This window comes from Polyergus mexicanus, unplaced genomic scaffold, assembly GCF_030449975.1.
Source record: "Polyergus mexicanus isolate NDT 795.1 unplaced genomic scaffold, iyPolMexi1.0 SCAF_11, whole genome shotgun sequence".
NCBI lineage: Eukaryota > Metazoa > Arthropoda > Insecta > Hymenoptera > Formicidae > Polyergus > Polyergus mexicanus.
The window spans coordinates 1,394,907-1,419,003 of NW_027223331.1; the positions used below are offsets into that span (position 1 = coordinate 1,394,907).

Consider the following 24,097-nt stretch of genomic DNA (forward strand, 5'->3'; position numbering starts at 1 on the left):
TCGCGCGTTTGTTCTTCAGATGTTCATGCGATTCTTTCGAATTCTTAAAGGGAATTGTTCCCCGTCGACAGATTAATATTTTATCTCGCTCTTGTAAATCCGTTTTTCGTGCATAATTATAATTTTTTTCACTTTTTCGCGTCCAAAAATTGTGAAAATGTCGACATATTAGCGAAATAGAATTTTATAATACGATTATCGATAAAAAAATTATTCGCACAGTATTTTTATTCATAAAAATTGTTTATTATTTACAATAGAAATAAAATAATTTAGATATTAGATAATTTAAAACTATATAATTTAAACTAGATAATTAAAAATAATTAGATAATTTAAAATAGATTATTCACAATAGAAATCAAATAGATATCGTATGTGTGTGTATGGTTTAAAGTTATAATAGTCCTTAGAGATATTGCGAATAAAAATAATGTAGAAAAATGATTGAGATTGAAAAAGCCCAATAATATGCCATTTTATAATATAATACTTTTCACATATTGATGCTGCCAAATTATAATCAGAAGATTAAAAGCTACGTAATCATTCATAAATTATTCTTACGGTCAATTTGAAGCGCATCAATTATTGCTTAAGATCGCAAACGTTTGCCAATACGTCCTTCATTTTCGTCTCTTATTTTTCTTTGGTCTTTTGCACTTATTGTTAGAACAAACATTTGTTTATATATTGTGTATATTTTATCATCTATTCTATTGTCTATTATCTAGTCGAATATTCTAGATCTCATCTTGTAACTCGATTCCGCCATTCGTATATTTTTCTTATAAGTTTATCTGTCAAGTGTGCATATTAAATTAATTCCGCGCCACAAAGTTTAATTACCTCTGCGATATTTTTATTCGGTTGCACAATATTGTGCAATATATATATATATATATATATAGGGTGGGGCATTTATATTGAGACGCCTAAATATCTAAAAAATAAAGCAAGATAGAAAGAAATGTTTCAGACAAAAGTTGTTCGGTTAGTTTGACCTTGGGTGTAGGCGCTTCGGAGATTTCAATGTCAATCTTGTTTTTTTAAATGGAAACATTCCAATTTTTTTACATAAATCGATTCCTTGCAATATTCTGCATATAAAATTATAGAGGTATGATGGCCAAAAGTTTAATAGTTTACGAGATATTTTATACTTTATTTTATTACTTTACCTCGACATAATTTTACATAAACTATGAAATATCTCATAAAATTGTTTATTTTGCAATAATGTTACCTTAATACTTTAATCTCAAAAAATGAGATACATCAATTGGTGTAAAGCAAATAAAACAAGATTGAAATCTCCGAAGCGCCTCCACCTAAGATCAAACTAATGGCACCATCTTACGACCCCCTTAGAACCGAACAACTTTTGTCTTAAACATTTCTATCTTGATTTTTTTTTTTAGATATTTAGGTGTCTCAATATCAATGCCTCACCCTGTATATATTCTCGTATTATAATAAGTAAATATAACTGTTATCAATCTCCCCGCGGCACTCATATTATTTTCCACTCAGACACTTGACAACTTTACTTCGGCAAACATACTTTTATTTACTTTCATTACTTTCCATAAAATCCCGGATATGTTTTTGTGAGGGGAAAACGCGTTACCTTCTCCCCCGATAATCGTCCTTTTGGGATAATGCACGTTTTCCGTTAATCTGCACATCAACCTTCGTTATATATGCAGGAGCGACACGGTAGTTTTTTATCCAGTCCGCGGAATGTTCTTTACGATACTTGCACCGTAATATTTCTTCCTTTCTTAAAATAAGCCGAGAATCAGATACACGTTTCATTTGCCGCGGTTATTTTCGCGATGCCATCATTTGTTTTCTCGTTCGACAAATACTTGATTCTCGAATTTATGACGAACGAGGATGTCCTCGTGTCCTGTACCCGCGCGTCAGGGCTAAGGATGTCTCCGCAGGATCTCTCCGTGCTGCAGTAACTCATCTCGTCGTCCTCGTCGTCGTAACGTAATCTCGTCGACGAACGAAGCATCTCGTTCGCGTGCGCCATGTTGCATCTGAAAGTAAGCAAAAATCGCGATTATTTTAATTTTACTGGATTAATTATGAGATTACGTAACGTTATCATGACGTTCAAAAAGACGAGGCGAAAAGCGTTGGTAGAATCGTGTTTAAAAATGATAAAAGTGCGACAAACACAATAGTTTTAGATTAACAATTTAATTTAATGCAAATCGAACCATTTTTCTAAAAAATTTCGAGAAAAATAGGAAAGAATTTTGCTCGACACGTAAGCACTCGATAACGATAGGATTAACGCGGTAAATTACTGCACGTATGCTTACTTAATGCTACGTTGGTAATATACGCTTCTTATACGGACCACCTGAGATCCCCTTCTGGATCCGCAACCGCATACCGTGCTATCTCTCATACTGCTGAGATCGTCCCTCGTGATGGTGGGGCTTGTTGGCGTGCAACAAAGCGTTTTCTTGAACGCCATCCTATACTTGACGCTCATCACGTTATACAGGATCGGGTTCGCGGTTGTGCTGAAGTAATACAAGCAACCGCCCAGCGGATATAACCACTCGTTAATGACTTCGAAGGCCGATACCTGATATACGTACAATAATCGCTGAGCGTGGAAGGGTGCCCAGCAGATAAAAAATGTTACCACGACCGCACCTGTGGAATGAAGCTATCGATATCTTTCATGTTTCATTATCAATGCAAGGATGAGAGAGAATTCTCCATATGAATGCGTCGTGTGGAGAATTATCAAAAATAATATATAGAAGCTACGATTTTGTACTGATTCCCACACATTGACCTTCTTTCTAACTCATAAACTTAATCACGCTTTAATAAAAATTTAAATCAAATGTTTACTCAAGTGAATTTTTTCTTTTAATCGAACGAAATTAATGAGAGAATAAGAGCGCTTCTTTTCCAAGCGATTTAATTCGCTAAAATTATTCATCAGAGGAATTTTTAATGAATCTGCGTATGAAAATATACACATTGAGACTGTAAAAACATATCGTCTATGATACAAATGCATCGCTTTTTACTTTGCTCGGTGATACTCGTCAATTTATATTGTTTCTGTAGTTTAAAAGTATCGATATATTCAGGGAAACGGAAAGAATTTAATTTTTCATCGCCGTCTCTTCAATATTCAAAATTGTCCGGACTAAAAAGTAAGTAGGGTCAGATAATATTTAGAATTGTATGGGTTCAGTGTTTCACGCAGGATTCAGAACATATATATATATATATATATACATACATAATGAGCAAACTTATATAAAAAAATTACAACTGCAATATCGAGAAAGAAATCAATAGGCAAAACGGTGAAAAAAAAAATATATATATATATATATATACAAATATGTGTGTGTATATGTATGTATATTATATATATGTGTTATGTGTTTTTGTAAGACATGTCAGAAAGAACTTTGCCTATAATACGTATTTTGGACTATATCCACGCAACTGAATCATATCTTAAATTGTAGAGTTTCAGTAAAAGATTAAAAATATATTTTATATAGACACCCTTTGTTCATTTTAAGAATGTATTGATGTAAGTCTAATAATATATTGATTTGAGATATATATTGATATCTCGTTATTCATGCAAAATGCATCACAAATTATTGAATTCATTTTTTTCTTTGTGACATCTCTTAAACGACGTTTAAGAAATTTCCAAATATTTGTTCAATTCCTTATTTGTATTTATTTATAATTAAAGGCTTACTATTCATAAAGAAAAAAAGATTATAAATTAGAGTTTTTCACGAATATATCGAGCACTATATTAAGATAGATTTTATTTCCTTCTACGACATAAATGATAAACTCCTCCCCTTGTTAGCCTCGAATAAATTTAATTAAAGAAATTTTATTGCGCTTGTGTTTGTATGTGTGTGCCAAAACAATATTCGTAGTCGGTTGCTGCGTTCGCGTTATTTTATATTTTGGATGTCAAACATCTCGATGACAAGTCGTCATTGACAATATTCGAGTATCTTTTTAGCACATCAGTGACATTATTTGTCAATAACTCATGCGAAATCAGTAAAAGGATCATGTAAAAATAATTTCTAACGAGTATTTAAAATTATTTTATTATTAATCTTTTTCCATTATTCGCTAAAAATTGATACATGAATTATGCGGTCTAAAATAAGTCAAGTTCTAAATCGTACTTTTGCTATCGTACGACAAGCTGTCTCGCGCTTCCCCATAATTTATTACGTATCGTCGAGCTTAAATACCTCACAGACGATATTATGTCGTGATGAATCGGTGAATTTATGTCGATACATAAAACTTCATAACTTTTAATTGAATCATGTTATCTCATCGGCTAAAGATATGCAGACTCGAAGCAGTTCGATGATTAATCGATATGAAATGCCGTAAACGGCATTCTTTTATTTTTATGGAAATCTTTAGCAAACATCATAGTTTTTATAAATGCGACAGATAGAAAGATGACATAGAGATATAGAGGATCGAAAATCATAGCTTGTATATGCGATATGCGGGTGATTCCTCATACAAATGTAAATCGAAAATGTTAAGTGTCATTTTTTTTTTATACAAGGTATTTTTTGGCAGAAAATTGATATTAAATATAATAATATATATAGGTCTATCGAATACGCGGAAATAGTTTATATAATTAAAAATAAACGAAATTGTCTTCAATTATAATATAACATCGTAGGAATTTGTAACAGTGAAGATTTGAAACACGTTATTATAAATTCACGTTTCTTTAATTTGCCGAGTAACAAATTGTATGCGACAAAATGAGCAACATTTTCAGCAATTTGTAATATAATGAAACAAATGCTTTTTTAATACCTATTACATTACTTCGACCTATATATGTACCAAGCCGTATAACATTATTCACAAATATGAATAGTAATAATTGTGTGTATTTTGATTCCACATTTTCGATTTGCATTTGTATGAGAAATTATTATGATTTCCAATACATTCTGCATAATTGCGATTCTCGGGGAAAAAAGTGATGCTTGTGCAAAATTTGAAAACATTTTCTTCTTGGAAATAATAAAATTAAAAAATAATTTCGTTTGATTCATTTCTAATTCATTAATTTCGATTAATGTTTAAAAGATAAATTTTTTTTTGTATTAAGCAAAACAAAATAATGCGATTTAATTTATTACTGATGTCATTACTGGTATCAAACGCAAGTAAAAATTATCTTTTTAAATGCATTCAATGAGAAATTGAAGACACTTGAAATCTCTTTTTGTATACGATCAGCAATGTTTTATCTTTTTATAAAAAAAACTTTATAAAAAGGTAGAATTTTTCTTTGAATACGCTACAAAGAATATGTATATTGAACGTGTTGCATTGCATATATTTAATATCGTTTTTTTTCCGGAATAAATAAAACGAAAGCTATTCGTGTTATGCAAGCAATTAAATACTTTATAGTAATCGTGGACAAATGTTTCATTGATGATTACCTACAAATATCCATTTTAAATTATATCAGCTATATGCGACAAAAGACAAACAAACATAAGAATGATTTTCGTGCAAAGAAAGAAAACGATATTAGAATTCTCGACTCAAAGTTAACAAGCAGTTGAACTGTTGACAGATACTTACTATTGTAAGACTGACTTGAGATCAAATTAATTTTGCTAACAACGCAAATTATTGGATATATTGTTTATCATCTAAAGTTATATATAGACGACCAAACTTCAACATCTTTCATTATGGGACGCTTGTGCGAAAATGAATATCACGCAGTTACCTCCTGAAACTTTGTCATCCCCATAATAACTGGTCTCACCTAATGAAAGTCGTGTATTCGCAATATAACTCCTTGTAATGTATACAATTTTGTATACAATTATGTATTTAAAATGGTATCGGAAAAGGATAGAAAATTAGAATTTGTAAAAGTTTGAAATTTTTTCCAAAACCGAAACAAATTACAACAGTAATCTCTTATCGAATGGAAATATCTTTTGTAAGAAACAATTATTAAATATGACACTTTTCTCTTTATATACGTATATATCAGTAATTATAAATTATAACTTTAAGAAGATATATTTTTACGTCAGCAAAAAAATTGTAGAAATGTGCATGCCATACTATATTTTAAAAAGCAATGTTATTTTAAAAATAATTCATGATTCCCTTGTATGGGGTTTAATTGGCTCTTCAACTCCGTTCTCCGTAATGAATGATATCTCCGTAGTAAATGAATCGATAACGATGCAAAATTTTATTAAGTACAGTTTATAAAATACAAGGATACGAAAGCATCACGCGTGGGGGTCGCGGGAGTATAAAAGAAAATGCGATTAAAATAAAATATGATGCAATGCAATAAATTCTATGAGATATGTTGCAGCTTACGTAAGTGTATGTGTGTACATTTCCCTATACGTAGTGCGCGTTTGTATGCGTGTGTGCGTATGTGATCCGAAAAAGACGGAAATTTACTCAGCATTCGGATGATGGCTTTTCGTGATTGAGCCTGCCTCGTTTCTCCGTGAACAGAGCCCTCGATGCTATGCCCGAGGCCGTTGCTTTGTATTCGGAAACCCATTCTCACATAGAGCACCGCTATCGACAGCATCGGTACGAGAAAGAATATGAGACAGCTGAGCTCGTAAAGCGGGAACTTGGGCATGTTAGGCAGCAACATGGCACACATCGCCGATTCCTCGGAATAGCGACCGGATCCTGCAAACAAATGCGAGAAACATTCTTGTTTCTTAACACGCAGCATCAGATTGTTTTATTTCCCCGTACTTTTTCTACTAAAAGTAAATTATAACAATTTTTGATTAATATAATTTGTGAATATTTATTAATCAATCATATACAAATTTTTATAATTTTTTTATTCAATTTTTTATAATTTGAAATTTTGAATTTTTTTATTCAACAAAAGATGACAAAAATTTTTTATATTATCCATGAGTGAGAGAATATTTATCGCCGTTAAGTTTGAAAAAAATATTTATTAATATTTTCTTGTTATACCGATGAGGATATTTCTTTCATAAAGTTTATGTTTCAATTACACGAATGATCAAGATTAAGTAATTATTTATATATAAATAGCCATATTTTTTATTGAAATAGTCCTTGCTTATCGAATTTTAGTGTTGATTTTATTAATTTAATATCCTCATATATAAATTCTCTCATAAATGGAGAATTTTATTAGCATTAATCTCTATATTACAGTTATCGGATTAAAAAACTTAAATCCTATCAATACAGAAACGTTTAGGAACATGTTCCAACTAATCAATTTGCAATTGAACATATTCGTTTCACATCCGTGCAATTGCATGAAACGTATTTACATACATTTTAAATGGGGTTCACGAAATATACCATTTAAAGCAATAATTCATACTTTTCACAATCACATGGATAATACGAGAATAATGCGATAAACACAAAAGTTGTTTTTGTGATTAAATATTCATAAACAATTATATTTATGTATATATATATATCCGGCTTAAATCTTAATTTTAATTTAATTTAATTATATTTTTAGATAAACTCATATTATATATATATATATATATATATATATATATATATATATATATATATATAACAAAATTTGTAAATACATAATTTATAAATACATAAATGGATCGTAAGATGAAAGTGACAAGAGACGTATTTCAGGCGCATCGAGATTATCAGACGCATTAAAATTATGAATCGCTATAATTTAAGGCGATATATTTCAGCAAATTAGTGAAATTCGCGATGAATATTAAATCCTGTGCAGAGGCATATAATATCTGTTGCGTATTGTGCAGGAGAAGAAAGAAAAAGATATTAGTTTCTCTTCTCTTATTTTCTTTAACAGTACGCAGTATTAAATTCGCGATCGCAAAATCATTACAAAGCTTAGGACGAAGATTGATACGTTTGTTTGTTAAAACGAATTAAACACGGTAAATACACATTTGCGAGATTTATTGCTTCCGTGGAATTTTTTGCGGGGCGTTAAATGGTATTTCTCAGTGTCAGATTTATTTATTCCCCGCGGTCGGATGCAAATTTCTCGCGCGAGCCGATGCAATTGATCGATTATCGCGAATAACCCGTTATCATCCGTGATAACAAACGACGCGGAAGACATCTTTCTATGCGATGTAATTACAGCACACTTACAATTAGTATTGTCGTCATATGCGACGTCAGTTTCTTCTTGAATTTTCAAACGACACTTGATATTATTATGTTGCTGCATATGATACATCTGTGAGAGAACTCTTATTTTACAAAACATAAATATCTATCATATTCTCCTTTAACATCTATTATCTCTCTGGAGGGCGATGTAATCGAATGCTAAATGGAAAATAAACGAAATTTGTTGTAGCACAATTTTTAATCTAATTATTGCTGTAGCGTAACTTTTTGATCTAATTTCTATATAAGAAATTTAGTTTCCTTATCTTACAATTAATTCTGATAACAATTACAAGAAATAGATATATAAAAAAAATTAAATTAAATTAAACTTTAATTATAATTAAATGGATTAGATGTAAAATAATAGAAGAATTTTCACATCTATTCAAAGAAATAAAACTTTAAATATTTAGCCTTTTTTCTTTCAAAGAAAATCAATTTTTTATCTAATTTCTTATCTTAATCTTAGCCAGTATCGGATTTTATCATATATTTTGCTTTTTATTACGAAACTGTGTAAAATAACTTTAATAATTATACGCTACAATGTGTATGGAGGTTAATGAAACTGCTTTGATTTGAATTTTAATTATCAAAAATGGAAGATTATTTAATGAGTGTAACTTTAATATATCATCTGAATGAATAAAATGTATAGAAAAAATACAAAAAAAAAAAAGGTTGCGAAAAGAGAAACTAATAATTTTAAATTTACAACATATACAGAATATAAATTTTTGGATTTAAAAATCAGAATTTTATGAAGCTTTATTTTTTTTTATTCTATCTATTCTATCTCTTGTCAAGTTCTATATTATTTATTTATTTTATAATTCTTAGATTCACATACTTTTGAAGTATATTTTTCTTATAAATTTTTTTAGGAGAACAACTCTTTTGCTGTTTGATGTTTTTTTATATTAGTAGCACTTATTGTGCATAAAAAAAAATAAAATCATTGATTAATTATCCTCTTTCCTGTATCCACGATTATTAAAATCGGAAAACCAATAAAAAATAAGTTGTTTAATTGGACGAGCGTGCACTTCAAACAAATTTATTAGCCGATAGCGCGCAAGTGTACTCACGATGAGCAAATAGGCCGACTATAATTACATGTAAATAGGAAACGCATCGCGTTCATGTATTTACACACACACACACTTCTCTTTTTCGAATAATCTCTGTACGTTTAATATATATATATATATATATATATATATATATATATATATATATATATATCGACTATCAGTTTATATATCTTTAAAAAATAATAGAAATGGCAAATTTATCTTTCACCGAAATTATGTATTAGCTTTATTCACTTTCTTTTTCTTTTTATATTTTTAATTATTTTGTAATGTACAAAATGAGAAAGCTCGATTATTATCAGAATTTTGAAGAGATTGGCCTTAATTGAATATTTGAGAAATAATCTTATATATATAATAATTGATATAAGAACCCTAGATTACATTGTTCTCGTCAAAAATAATGGAGAAATACCATGAAATACCACGTTATATTATCGAAATGTTTTTGTATTTTTTCTTATAAAAATAAGAATTTCAGAGAATAATCTTCCTAAGAGATTATCGACTCGGTTAATTATCATGCTATATGTAAAAGCTATTACGAATCCTTTAGACACTTGTGTCGTACATCTGCACTATCGACGACAGTATTTATATCATTCTCTGTGAAAAATCTAAAATTTATATTTTTGATCACGAGCACTCTATTGAACAAGTAGATTACACAAAAGACCACTCACTTGGCGGATACTCGATGTAATTGACGGTGGTGTAAACGGCGAAGGGCAGGGCAAAGATAAGAGCTAATAACCAGGCGCCTACGATGAATCGCACAGGTCGTTTAAGTCCGCTCATCGCATACAAATGCAAGGGGTGGCATATCGCCAAGTATCGTTCCAATGAAAACACCACTATCGTTAACACTGATACGTAAGATGACCTTGAAAAAGCGCACAAATAATTTTACATAAATGCAAGTACAATTTTACAGTCGCTAAATAATTATACAAAGAGTACTCATAAAACTAGTCAGAGACTCTTAAAAAAAACAATTATTAATATGCTCTCTCTCTCTCTCTCTCCATATTATATATATATATATATATATATATATATATATATATAGAGAGAGAGAGAGAGAGAGAGAGATATTTTATATATAATTATAATTTTCTATAATACATATATTCTTTTATTCTCACTCGCTTAAATTTGCAAATTTTCTGCAATCTTTTACAATTAAAAAATATGTTTTCCGAAATTTTAAAACATAAATTATACAAAGTATTTATATAGATTTTATTATTGTATGTAGTTTTTTAAATTAAAATATACACATTTGTAACATAAAGGAAACGTGAGGAGTTTTATAAAAGAGAGAAGATATTTGTACTTTCTATATATACATAATTATTGCAAGATCCGTACTCCTCTTACACAGACGTTTAGAATTGTTTAGAAATGAAAGGATTTCCCACAAACTACTATTATTTGCTTTGAGACTGTGTCTCAAACTGTGACTTTATGTAGTATGTATGCCACGGTTATATTTTAGCATTATACATTTCAATGGAATATAGATCTCTAAGTCGTAAAACTTATTTTCGCTATTGTTACTCACAATCAATGTTTATTGACGTTATTTTTTTAAAATTCATTTTTTCCCGAGAATATGTATTGTAATAAAAATATAAATTACCAGTTGCGTTAGAAATTATACTTAAAAATTTTTTAAAAATCGATATTCTAAATCTGCTTCTTTGTTTTCATGATTAATTTTATTTAATAATATTTTCATTGTCTTAACTTACATTTCTGAGACATATGCTCGAATTTTGCATAAACCTACTCCGAGTGTCCATGGATATTGTTGCCAAAATACACTCAACTCATTGGGTAGCCCTGGAAACAAAGAAAATATAAATTTTTTCGTATATTAGTTATATTTTTATCAACTAATTCTCGATATAATTATATCATCAATGTACACGACAGATTAATATATCATATATGTAATGAGATGCAATAATTTTCCTTTTATTGTTGGCAAAGAATAAATCATCATATTAAATACACGAAGAAACTGGTAATGTTAATAAACTAAAGTAATAATTACATTTAATATGTACAATATTATCTGGCACTCTCTATTAACTTTAGATCTTATTCACCTTGCGCATCAATGTGTCTCTCGATGGTTCCGATATAATGCTTACAAAACCCAAAGGTATAAAACGCGCTTATGAATCATGCAAGGCATATAGCACGTGAAGGCGTTTTGTTTAGAACTTTACTTCTGTATCGAGTAGCCTTAAATCGCTACCTAGTATTGTAAAATTTCAAAAAAGTTTGAAAGCCTCAGCTGTCAACAACCGGAGCTTAATATCGTGCTATGCTACTAAAGCTTGAGTCAAGTTTTAATACACCCTATACATAAAGCCGATACATCATTTTCTTTATTCAGGATACCACAAAAAGCTTCTAGTTTTCAGTATACACCGATGCTTCTAATGTATCATTACATAAAGTAAACTATACAAATAAGTATATCGTCAATAGATTTTTAAATTATTCTAGAATATCTGAAACTTTAAAAATTTAACATTTGCAATTTTCAGTACTAAACTATAATTGCTTTTCTTTTTTAATAAGAAATTAATTTCAAATCTTTTTTGTTTTATTTCTGTAATATTTACTTTTTCAACCAAAAATTCGCGGAAATATATTGGATCGAACGGAAAGTTCGTGCCGTTTTTTGCTGCCAAATGAAGACCGAAAAATGGCACGAACTTTCCGTTCAATCCAATATACATATATCATAGTTTGCGTTAGAAATTTTATCGTTATTAAAGTACAAAAAAAAGAATAATGCACAAATAAAAAAGAAATGATGAAGCCCAATAAATATTGTTTGTTCTAGATCGAGTACGTTTTGATTTTATCAGGATTGATTGATTTGTTCACAATCACTTCGGATACTTGCCCGACCAATCGGATGCCGAATACGTTACAAAATCACTGTAAATCGTAATTAATCGAAATTGTGACATAATAGCTGCGCGGAAGCCGTTTATTTCGCCCGACTTCAAAGATCATGAAACTCATTAACTCACTATTGATATCGAGTACGTGACGAATCGTCAAATTACTCGACAGAGCGTGTCCCTGCATACACACTGGCTTTCATTATAGGCACGCTAATAATCCCTTATTAATCCATAATGGGACATGGAAAGATTTGATTTTTGAAAAGCTTGAAGTTTAAATTTGGTCGCTCAATCATATGAATGATTCGTCGTATAAACATAAATGTAATCACCGAATTTGATAATATAAATAACTCGTTGTTTGGCAGCCGTTTTACATTCTCTTTTGCATCGTCTCATATTGCTCTTGCGAAATATTATAAAAGAGAAGACGGAAACTGTGGATACGTTAATTATGCGATGCTCGCGCGTTTCACTAACAAGATAAATAACTTCCTCTCTCTCTCTCTTTCTCGTCTTTTAATTAAATTTTTAATTGATTTCTTCAAATCTAAATATTCTCTCATTATATGAAATATTACGTTCAGAGAAATTCTTCATTTCGTCACATAATCGAAGTTTTTTCTTTCGAGGAAGTAGCTTGTTAGGTACGAAACGTCTCAAGGTTTTTTCTTATATTTTTTTGGCAATCTGATATATACGAAAGGAACGATGAAATATTATACAATATATAGAGCGTGTAACAGATTTGACGAATATTTTTATATCTATTAATATGAGAGTACAAAATTTTGTGTTTAAAAAAATGGTTTTTTTATTTTTTGAATAATTTATAAATAAGTGACAAACTATTTTTCGGACACAAAGTATACAATTTTTACGAATTAAACGTTAGCAAAAAAATACAAGGAAATATATTATTTTGTCGAGGAAAACGAGAGTGAGTAATCTAAGACGTCCTGTATATCAGGAACACGGGAGCTTTATCGAGCATAACGTTGAAAGAGCGTTATTATCAAGATACTCGATACATGTACGTATTCATACAAGCTCCTTGCGTTTAGATGAGTAGTGGTGCTTTTCTACAACGTTATTTTTTATTTGCCATTTTTGCCCATTGCGGTATTCGCAGTTTTCAAAGCGGATTAAGCACGATCCGATTCTTAATCTTAAAGTTTGCCATAGCAAACTTATCTCAGGAAATCCATTCTAACTACAATCTCCAGAGTCATTAAAAAAGTTTCATTATCTTAAGTTAGCCTATTGAGCACGTCGCGAGAAATATAAAATATATATCATGCACAGCGCTCAATATAAATTCCAACTATTTTATTGTAGTGTTTATTTTTTTTTACGTTTATAAGAAGGAAAAATTTTAAAGAGAGAAATATAGAATTTTATATATCAGTCTAAAAAATGATTAATTTATAATTACAATTGAGCAAAGGTAGGGTATTATTAATATTGATTTGTGCTATTATTACACATATTTTACGATATAAGATTATTAAAATAATTTTTTTGCGGCGATTTTTCACTTCATTCGCCATCAAATGATGCGGTAACGCCAAGTATACAAAAAGCAACCATTGATTATGTTCATGGCTTATCGTCGAGATATTACAAAGTCATTTATTTGGAATTCTTATGTTAAAAGTGTTCCGAAATTAAAATGTCTCTAGAAATGGAATTGTAATAAAAAATCTAACAGCATTATTATCGCATAATTTTGATGTAAGCTTTCGATCGCAATAATTCTCGAGCTTTTGACATCTATTCCATGAAGAGTAATAATTCTTTTTATTTTAAATTTTATTTCTAGTTTCACACACACGTACAAAGCATGATACGTAAAACGATTTTGTCCCTCAAGGCGCATTTATATTGCTCGTATACAAGATTTGTTAGAATGTGAGATAGAAATGCAATGAACAAAATATTTGCCCCGTGAAATTGTAAATATTTCATAAATCATTTAAAATATTTGTTATAAAATATTTGTAAAGAGAATTATAAATTAACGTTTTGTTTATTGTCAAAATAAATGCGTCAATTTTAGTTATTAATAAAGGAAGATTCGTGCAAATCAAGGTTCAAACGTGATTATAATAAACGTAATTGATAATAAAAAATTCAATATTAGATGCGTTTATATGAAAAAATATTATTACCTACACTAGATACATTTAGGGAAAAATACATAGATCTTTATATAATGTTAAAAAATATGTTACAGCTTGAGAAGCTTTATAATTTTATAACAATTGATAAATAATTCTTCTTTATTAACCTAAAATGAGAAAAAAGGCTCCGTATGGGCTTACAACTTTCCGCACGAAATGAGAGCCATCCCCGGGTGCTTTTGATGCGAAACGAGATCTATAAAATTGTATGGTTTCACCATGGATTTGCAACCTTTGCGTGTAATGAAATCCACTCTATATCGCCCGGTGTTTTCGGTGCAAAAAAAAAACGAGGTCTATAATTGCAGTGGTTTCACATTACATTTCGCCCGAGATCAAATAATTCTCTATCGTTCGGTGCTTTCAAATTAAAGAAAAATAGTGAAAAAGAGGTTGGCTTTTAAGCATCAGACGGTGTGAAATAAATTTCAATTTGCGCGAAAAGTTGAAAAAAATTGAATTGCTTGAAATTCGGTCGATATTCCTTTGGAATCATTGGAAAAGACTATGTCGTCTAGTGGTGACTTTTCTCCTATACTCTCCGGTATTTCATACATATATATTACGATGATGATTTGACAAAGACAAGGTAGCTCGATTTTACGTGTAACGAGAGAGATTGGCCTCCATTTCATAAATTATCTAGATTGTTAGGATCGAAAATAAGATACTGTTACTTTTCATCGCGTCTATCTCCCGTTGATATTTCATATTATTTATTTATTTTTATTTTATATTTTTATTAAAAACGCACGCCAGATATATAAATAATATATATAAGATAAATTGTTTAATTCGATCACCTTAATTGATTCGTTAATTAAGGTCATATGAAAAAATGTTTTAAACAAAAATCGCGTGGTATTAAGGGAAATATATATAATCACTCAAGAAAATGTTTTACTCTGATGTAGATAAATTTCTAAGTTACAACAAAAATTTATCACTATATTTTGTAGCTGCCAGAACATTGTTTGTAACAGATAGAATTTATGGCAGCGAATTCTATTAATACCTTCTGACAAATTTAGTTTCTATTGCTAAGTATTAATCTGCATTGGATAAATGTGTAATTTCCATATTACAGTTAGAAGGATCTTTGTGAGAAATGATTTTTCTGTGTGTACTAGTCAAACTTTATAACAACTATGATTAGTCTTAACATATAAGCGTCACACACACACAGAAAGATTTTCTTTTTATATTTTACTAACAGTTTAGAGATACAAATTCTGTCTTTGTTATCTAGATTGATTAAGTGTAAATCGTATGCGATATCACAGTGTGATTGTGCATTTTGCTAATCATTTATCTATATCAGTTAATTTTTTGCACCTAGAAAAATGTTGCTGTAATTGCAAGACCATTTTTTAAGAGATAATCTAGTTTTTTATTATCTTGTTTCTTTATCGAGACATGATCATCTTTAATTTTTAAATAAAACACAAAACATTTCATTTTTTTTTTTAAATTCGAAAGAATAACGAACGTTAAATGAAAAATTATTAGAGTATATAATGAAAAATCAAATGTTGCTAAGATCTTTTTAAAGTAATATTTAATGCAAATAATACTTGCGTATGAAATGTCCATTGCGTTTAATGCAATTGCGTAATCGGTTAATAAATGAGAGTGACACATGTCGAAATGTTTTTGCAATTAGCAGTTTACACGCTGTAATAATACATTTTCGTATATCTTTAACTGTCGTTGATATGGCTAGCGATAAATTCATTTTTTAAATTCCTCTCCCCAAAAAAAGAAAAATAATCATGAAGCATTAAGAGAATGAGTCGACCACAAAATTTGTCCACCACATACACCACAATCCATCGATTAGGGAATTGTCTCTGTAATACATAACGTGCTTGTGCATAATTCGCAGAACAATTGTGATGTTGGTCCCACACAATGTTGGGTTTGATAAAATAGATTCTCTAATAAAAGTAGTAGTATATTTTTTAGACAAAAAAATTTGAAATATTTATGTCCTATCAATGATTGATCAATAAAATACAATTGGATTATGTTAATATCAATTGCCATACTAGATATTTAAATTTCATGATCGCTGAAAATCAATCCAATAAAGCTAGTGTGAATTTTTTTGCTAATCATTAATGCATATTTTTTAAGTTTATTTCTCTGGAATTTGTAAATATATTTTTGTTAGTAATTAAAACAAATCTAAAATAGAAATTTATCACAACATCAGTCAAAGGCATGCGAAAATATAGGTATCATTACAGCATGTAATGCTGAAACATTTCAATGTGTATCTCTTTCATTCCTTAATCGATTACATACATATTTACATTGAACGCAATAGATAATATTTTACAGTAATAGTAAGAATAATTTTTGATTTTTAATTTCATATCATACTCTTTTAATCAATGCTCTTTCGATTTTTCGGAATGAAGTATTGTGTTTCTTTCAAAAAATTTAAAATAATTTTCATATCTCGATAAAAAAAAGATAGTAAAAACTAGATTATTACGCTGCAAGTTCTTCTTAATACGCGATTTTTATTTAAAACATACGACGAACAGTTACGAATAATTTAAAATGTAGTCACTTGTTAGGTAACTCATCCTGTATATTTAAATTCTCTTTTTTTTTTACGTTTCTGTTCGTTGCATACAAATTTAGATACCTTTTTTTATGTATTTGGCATGTATTTTTTACCTTTTACAATATCTTTTTGGGTGAAAATGTGGTTGTATTAGTCGCATATTTAAAAAATTCATAAAATACGAAGCCGAATGGCATATCAAGTAGGACAATCGTGGGATATGTCGGTTGCGTTAGAGTTGAATACGAGTAATATTTGAAACTTCGAATGGTTGTTGTTTACCGAGAGAGAACACTTGACACGAGAAGGATAGAGAAAAAAACGAAGGACGTAATAAAATTCAAGATCGATATTGGCTGCGTGCCGCGTGACTTTAATTACGATATATATCGGATTATTTATATATATATTTCTTATTTGCGATTTTTTATCGTATTTTATTGTTGACAGTTATGTCGTAATAATAATGAGGAAAAAATATTGATGTCGATTATATGATAAAAAAAATATTTTAATATATGCAGATTTTGAGAAAATGGGTGAGTTGTGAATGTTAAAAATAATATTATTTTGACTGTATTAGAATATTCATTATAAGCGTGTGCATGAGAATATTCATTGTAAACGATGAGCTTATAATATCTGCATCTTCTTTAATCTTCATCAAAATCTCAGTTAATCAATCTTATAAAACAGACAGGTCAAACTTTCGCTTGTTATTTATCCTTCAAGAATATTACAGTGTCAAAATAAATAAAGTAAATATATATCTATATAAAAAGGAAATTGCTCATTGTGTACGTTTCAGAAAACCGATTCGCGAAAATAAAAATTGATATCACTAATATTTTTGTATGTTTTTACAACATTAATTACTATTGTAAGCCTGACAGATACAGGATTCTGTGAAATCCAGATCCTATTAAATTTTTAAAAGTATTACGGTGTTAGATTTTACGAAGTGAAAATACCGATTAGTATTTATATCGAAAAAGAAATAGAAATAACATAATATATAATATAAAAAAAATCAGACATCTGATGATAAAAAATAATATCATCCAATCATATTTCTAATATATACATATATAGGGTGGGGCATTTATATTGAGACACCTAAATATCTAAAAAATAAAGCAAGATAGAAAGAAATGTTTCCGAAAGTTCTTCGGTTTTAAGGGGGTTATAAGATGGTGCCATTAGTTTGATTTTGGATGGAGACGCTTCGGAGATTTCAATGTTCCTTGTTTTTTTAAAGGGAAATACCCCAATCTTTTTACATAAATCGATTTCTTGCAATATTCTGCATAAAAGGTTATAGGGGGGGTATGATGGCCAAAAGTTTAATAGTTCACGAGATATTTTATACTTTACGCGACAAGCATTTATAACATGTTTTTTTCATATTTTCTGGTGTAGTACGACTCAATGAATGTATTGCCAATAATTCCTTACCAAACGTACACAATAATGTTATTATCAGAAAGTATGAAAAAACGTACAATATAAATACTTGTCGCGTAAAGTGTAAAATATCTCGTAAACTGTTATACGTATACAATAATAACATTATTGTGTACGTTTGGTAAGGAATTATTGGCAATACATTCATTGAGTCGTACTACACCAGAAAATATGAAAAAACATATTATAAATATTCGTCGCGTAAAATATAAAATATCTCGTAAACTATTAAAACTTTTGGCCATCATATGCCTATAACTTTTTATGCAGAATATTGCAAGGAATCGATTTATGTAAAAAAATTTGGTTGTTTCCGTTTAAAAAAACAAAATTGACATTAAAATCTCCAAAGCGCCTCCACTCAAATTCAAACTAATGGCATCATCTTATGACCCCTTTAGAACCGAACAACTTTTGTCTGAAACATTTCTTTCTATCTTGTTTTATTTTTTAGATATTTAGGTGTATAAATATAAATGCCCCATCCTGTATATATGTGCGTATGTATGTATCATTTGTTTCGATATGTAGCAATTGTCTCATAATATTGTGATATTTTGTCAAATATCTTTATAAAGTCGACGGTTGAATCTGTCATTCTTTATTTTAACAAATTTTATTATATCAATTTATTTAATACACAAATATCAGTACACTGATATAACAAAGTCGTTTAACAAATCAGACAAAATGAAAATAAAAAAAAAAAAAAACAAATTTTTTTTCTTTTTTTCCCCAAAGATTGAAAGATAAAGAGATAAAAACAGTATTCTGTCAGCAATGTGTGTGTGCCTATGTTCATATATTCTCATTTATCTCGGAGGTCAGAAAAATCGTAGGGTAAGAATAATATCCTTTTGCTATATATACGTATTTATTAGAAGACGAAACAATCTAAGCAATATCTGGATTGTTCGTCGTTAATCAGGCGTGTAATTCTGACAGATTGAGTATTTAAGACGGCTCGAATCGCAGCCTTGGGGGATATAAAAGCGAAACGGATACACTTTACCGAAAATTGTGTTTGCGACTTATTTATCGTGAAAAGAGACCGGTGACTCTGATGCCGGCGTCTGATATCGTCTGCTAAAAGTGTCGTGTAAATTTTCTCTTTCATACACACGTAATGCTCTTTGATTAATTACGAGAGATTTTCGCCGTAAGAGAGATAATAAAAAAATACAATTGTCGTCGATCCTCTGGTAGTAAATTTCTATGAATCGCGATGTTGGAATATAAGTAAATAGCTTATTAATTTAAAGAAAATGCATTGAATTCAAAAATTATATATACATACGTTTGATATAAAAAACTTATAACAAAGTAAAGGAAATGTAATAAAAAACCGAACGGATTGCCTGCCTCTGACAATAAACTTAAAAAGAACATCATCGAATTTTCTACAACGAATGATCATATTTAATTTAAAAAAAATTTTCGTTTCCAATGCTGTGAAGATACAAATCTGCTCATTTAATTTTTACACTGATTTGCAACATTATACACGACAAAATTATTAATCCTTGGCACATAGTTCTTCAGTCATATGATTAACAAGTGATGAATAGGACGCAGCGCTGCATATATCTTCATTATCATCTACATGGAATTCATTATGATTATTATCGCTTGCGCGACGAGACAATGTAATAGTTAGGTTACAGTAATTTTGTTTTACACGGCCTGACATATGTATGTGTCTATTCTTCAGCCGTCCAAGACGTGCTGATCGCGACAATTTCAATAGCTGATCAAATTAATACTTGCTAGCTAAAGCAAGCTCATTACGCATTTAATTAGCTTAATCAAAGCGACGTAAACAAAAGTGAATGAATTTAGAATGGAACGGATTGCACCATAAGGCAAACTTTTTTTACAAAATAAACAATAATTATTATTAATAATTCACGGATGTATACATATACGTGTTTATCTATGTGCTTTATTGAAAGTTTTAACGGTTGATGCAATTACGCTAATTAAATCGGCGAGTAATTATTTCATTTTAATGGGAAGCTTATGGCTAATTAGTAGAAAATGATAACAGAATATGCTTAATAAAATGTAATAGTAAATTTCGAATTTTACATAGACATAGAAATACATATTTATAATACATATAAAAATATAATACATATAGAAATTCATATTTATAATATATATATATATATATATATATATATATATATATATATATATATATATATTATATTTATATATATTTATAGAAATATATATTTCCTATGTCTATGGAATTTTACCCGAATTTCCGAAACAAACGAATGGTTAGAGCGAGAAAAATACAATAGAAAAGTTGATTGAAAGCTAAGACAGAAATACATATCCATATCGATTTGAAATGCAATATCAATCGCGAATCACGTTTTTGCAAATATTATTTTTGCCATGGGTACGGTCAAGTAAAATGAAATGAGATAAGTTAGCAACGCGAAGTAGAAATTTTCCAACAAGACTAAGCCGCGAAGAGAGAGTAAATCTTTAAGAAAAAAACTTCTTTTGTTATTAATTGAAACATAAGTTGAAACACTATAATCTTATAAAACATAAAATTATTTGAATAATTCAATTTGTATCATAAAAGTATAAAGAAAAAAAAACGAATAAATTTTTATTGTATGATAAAAAAAATTTGTCGAATATATGATGTCTTAATATTCTTTTATCTCTTATATTATTTTTAATCTTTGATATCTGGATTTTTTTTAATCCAATAATAATTTATAAGTAGTTTAGTATATTATACGTTTATTTGTATATCTTTTTAAATTAAAGATTAAACAATAAAATTATTTTTTTTCTGCAGTATGCGCGATTATAGGGGAAAGATTTTTATTTTATATTTTATAAGAGAATAAAAAAATGCACTGTAAAATCTCTAAGAGAGACAAACTACGTGTTTATTAGGGGTTTGAAAAATTTAATACAATTAGAGAGGAAGGGAGAGAGAGGGAGAGGGAGAGAGAGAGAGATTAGATACAAAACAAAGCTGATAATCCTGTATAGGACTCACCGAGAATCAAGAGAAGCAGGTCGGATATTGCTAGATTGAACAGATAGTAATTAGTGGCATTTTGCATGACGGGATTTCGTTTGATGACGATGCAGGTGACCACATTGCCGAATATTCCGGTGACGAAGATCATGATGTAGACGAGAGTGATCGGCAAGACGAGTTTCAGCGGCAGATGTTTCGGGCCCCAGATCAATCTTATGTACTCGGACTCGCTGAAATTCAGCTCCGTGATATTGTCGATAATCGAGAGATTTTGGCCCGAAAATTCCATACTTTGTGCTTTTCCCCGTCAATAGTTTCGTCGATCGCTATATCGATCAAATTATCCATTCATTATATCTCGCGATCCCGCGGAATTATCCTGGTAACTCGTGTTCCCTCATTCCTTAACAATCATTATTTTCCATTAGATAAGATTCTCATCTCGAGTGGCGTGCACAGAAACTTAACACGTTCCTCGGTTTCCGATACGTCGATTCGAATATCGCGCGAGCGTTGAATCACCACGGAGCAATTCATAGTTTTCCCTCTTCAAAAAATAATTTTCGCCGAAAACTGATTTTAATCCCGCGAACGTTTTATAAGAATTTTATTTGGGGCGAACATGTTTATTTTATCGAAGGAAGTAGCCACGAGATACGCGCGATGAAAAGTGCTCCACTCAACAGACCGTGGACAAGTGACGCCCTCGGGGTGCTCCGGTGTTCGCTGTCGGATCACGCGCCCATCCACTACGCATCCAACCCTTAACTTCAACCCTCTGGAAAGAGAGAGAGAGAGACAGCACGCTGCGCCACTCGTCCAACAGGAACCTGCTAATCGTCGATGCAAAATATTCCAAATATTCGATATATATTGTTTTAAACGACGCGGCGATACTTTAATAATACTGTAATAATCCTAGTTGGATATAATTTTGGACGATTTATTTTAATCAAATGATTAATTAAATTTATTATTTAATGATAAATGTTAAGAATTTTACCCGCGATGCTTCATTATTGGCGATACACTTGAGAAGTAAAATCTACACGAAAAAAAGCAATAAATCGAGATCGATTATACTAAAATCTAAATTATAAATTTTTTAATCCTTTAAAATCGAGATTTTCTCAAATTTAAAGTTTCGAAAAAAAAAAGATTGTTTCGTATTTTCCCAGCTTATTTTTTTTATTGAGAGATTCTTTTCAATCTCCTTATTTTATCTGTTTGAATAACGAATAACGGGTCGCTTGACACATCCGATAGACAGTTTGATCTTTTAGTTATACGTATGTTCGAGTCAACAAAAGTGTGAAAACTTTAAACTGTATTTATAATTTTTTATACATATCTCAAGTTAAATAGAATGATTGTATCACTCACGCATACAATCGCTGTGTGTAATATAACTTTTCTAAAAGTTTTATCCTTTTCGTGAAACCACATTAAATTCTGTATAATGTATTCAGTAACGTGTTACTGTGATTTCTATTCAAATAAAAATTATTGGAAATACAGATTTTAGAAAAGAAAAATCTTATCCACTAACATAAATTTTTTTTACTCGCATCCATTTAACACGAAATTTACTGAGACAGAATTCCTTCTAAAATTTCTAAAAGATTGATTTCTAAAAGATTAAATGTATTTAATCTTTATATTCTCACAGGACATTAAAAGCGGTCTGATTGTGTCATCTATAGTCGCAGACTACTCATTTCATTTATTATATATAATATCCAAAGTTTAATTTATAACAGTAGCTGAGATGCTGTTACCTTAATAAATTATTATATTTTTTATCTTAGATTAGATTTAATAGCTGATAGTATTCACTTCTTTACAAAGCTTCCACGAAAATGAAGAATTATAATAATCTAATGCAATTTTATGAAACATAAAAATTTTTGCAACTCTTTTAATTAGCAAAAATAAAGTAAAATATATTTAATGTAAACAAATCATATTTGTATTTGATTTTGTGAGGCAAATTTTTGCTTTTCGCTTTGCGTTATTTTATTTTTACAGTTTGTTTGAACCATTTCGCTAGACCTATTATACTTCTCATCTTATAGTTTATTAGTGCGACACATCTCTATTTGCGTATAAAGACTACAGACCACCTTCGTCGTTTTACTCGTTTACTATACTACATACGTGTTGTAATTATACATTACATTTCCTGACGTTTATTATTGAAATGACATTGCAGATATGATCAACATTTTGCCATTTGTATAAGCAAACTGCGTATGATACACATCACATTCCATTAATAAGCGCGTCGTTTGGTGAATTTATATCAGTATGTAAATATATGGTAAAGCTTATTGTTGGACCTTGATACATCTTAGACGTAATCGGAGATCTTTCTATGGTACATTCAATGTGCGCGTTAATTATAAAAATGTAGTAATTAATTATTGTAAGCTACATTTCATAATAAGTACAACTTTCAGACACATAGTATTCTTTGTAAGTACATTTTATAACAAATTAGAATTATATTTATAATATACAAAAGTTATAAAAATTTGTGTGTGTGCGTGGGCCGACTAAGAAACTTAAAATTTCGTATTTTTTATCAT

General features: G+C 29.6%; 1 protein-coding gene across 1 annotated transcript; it reads right to left on the reverse strand.

The window, feature by feature from the left end:
• Nucleotides 1–1,320: 1,320 nt before the first annotated feature.
• LOC138937491 (neuropeptides capa receptor) lies at nt 1,321–22,189 on the reverse strand. Its single transcript, XM_070303819.1, has 6 exons — nt 21,525–22,189; nt 11,096–11,186; nt 10,025–10,224; nt 6,517–6,759; nt 2,337–2,679; nt 1,321–2,048 (listed from the first exon to the last, which is right to left on the reverse strand). The coding sequence occupies exons 1-6, from the start codon at nt 21,796–21,798 to the stop codon at nt 1,802–1,804; spliced, it is 1,398 nt and encodes a 465-aa protein (XP_070159920.1). The 5' UTR covers nt 21,799–22,189; the 3' UTR covers nt 1,321–1,801.
• Nucleotides 22,190–24,097: the final 1,908 nt, after the last annotated feature.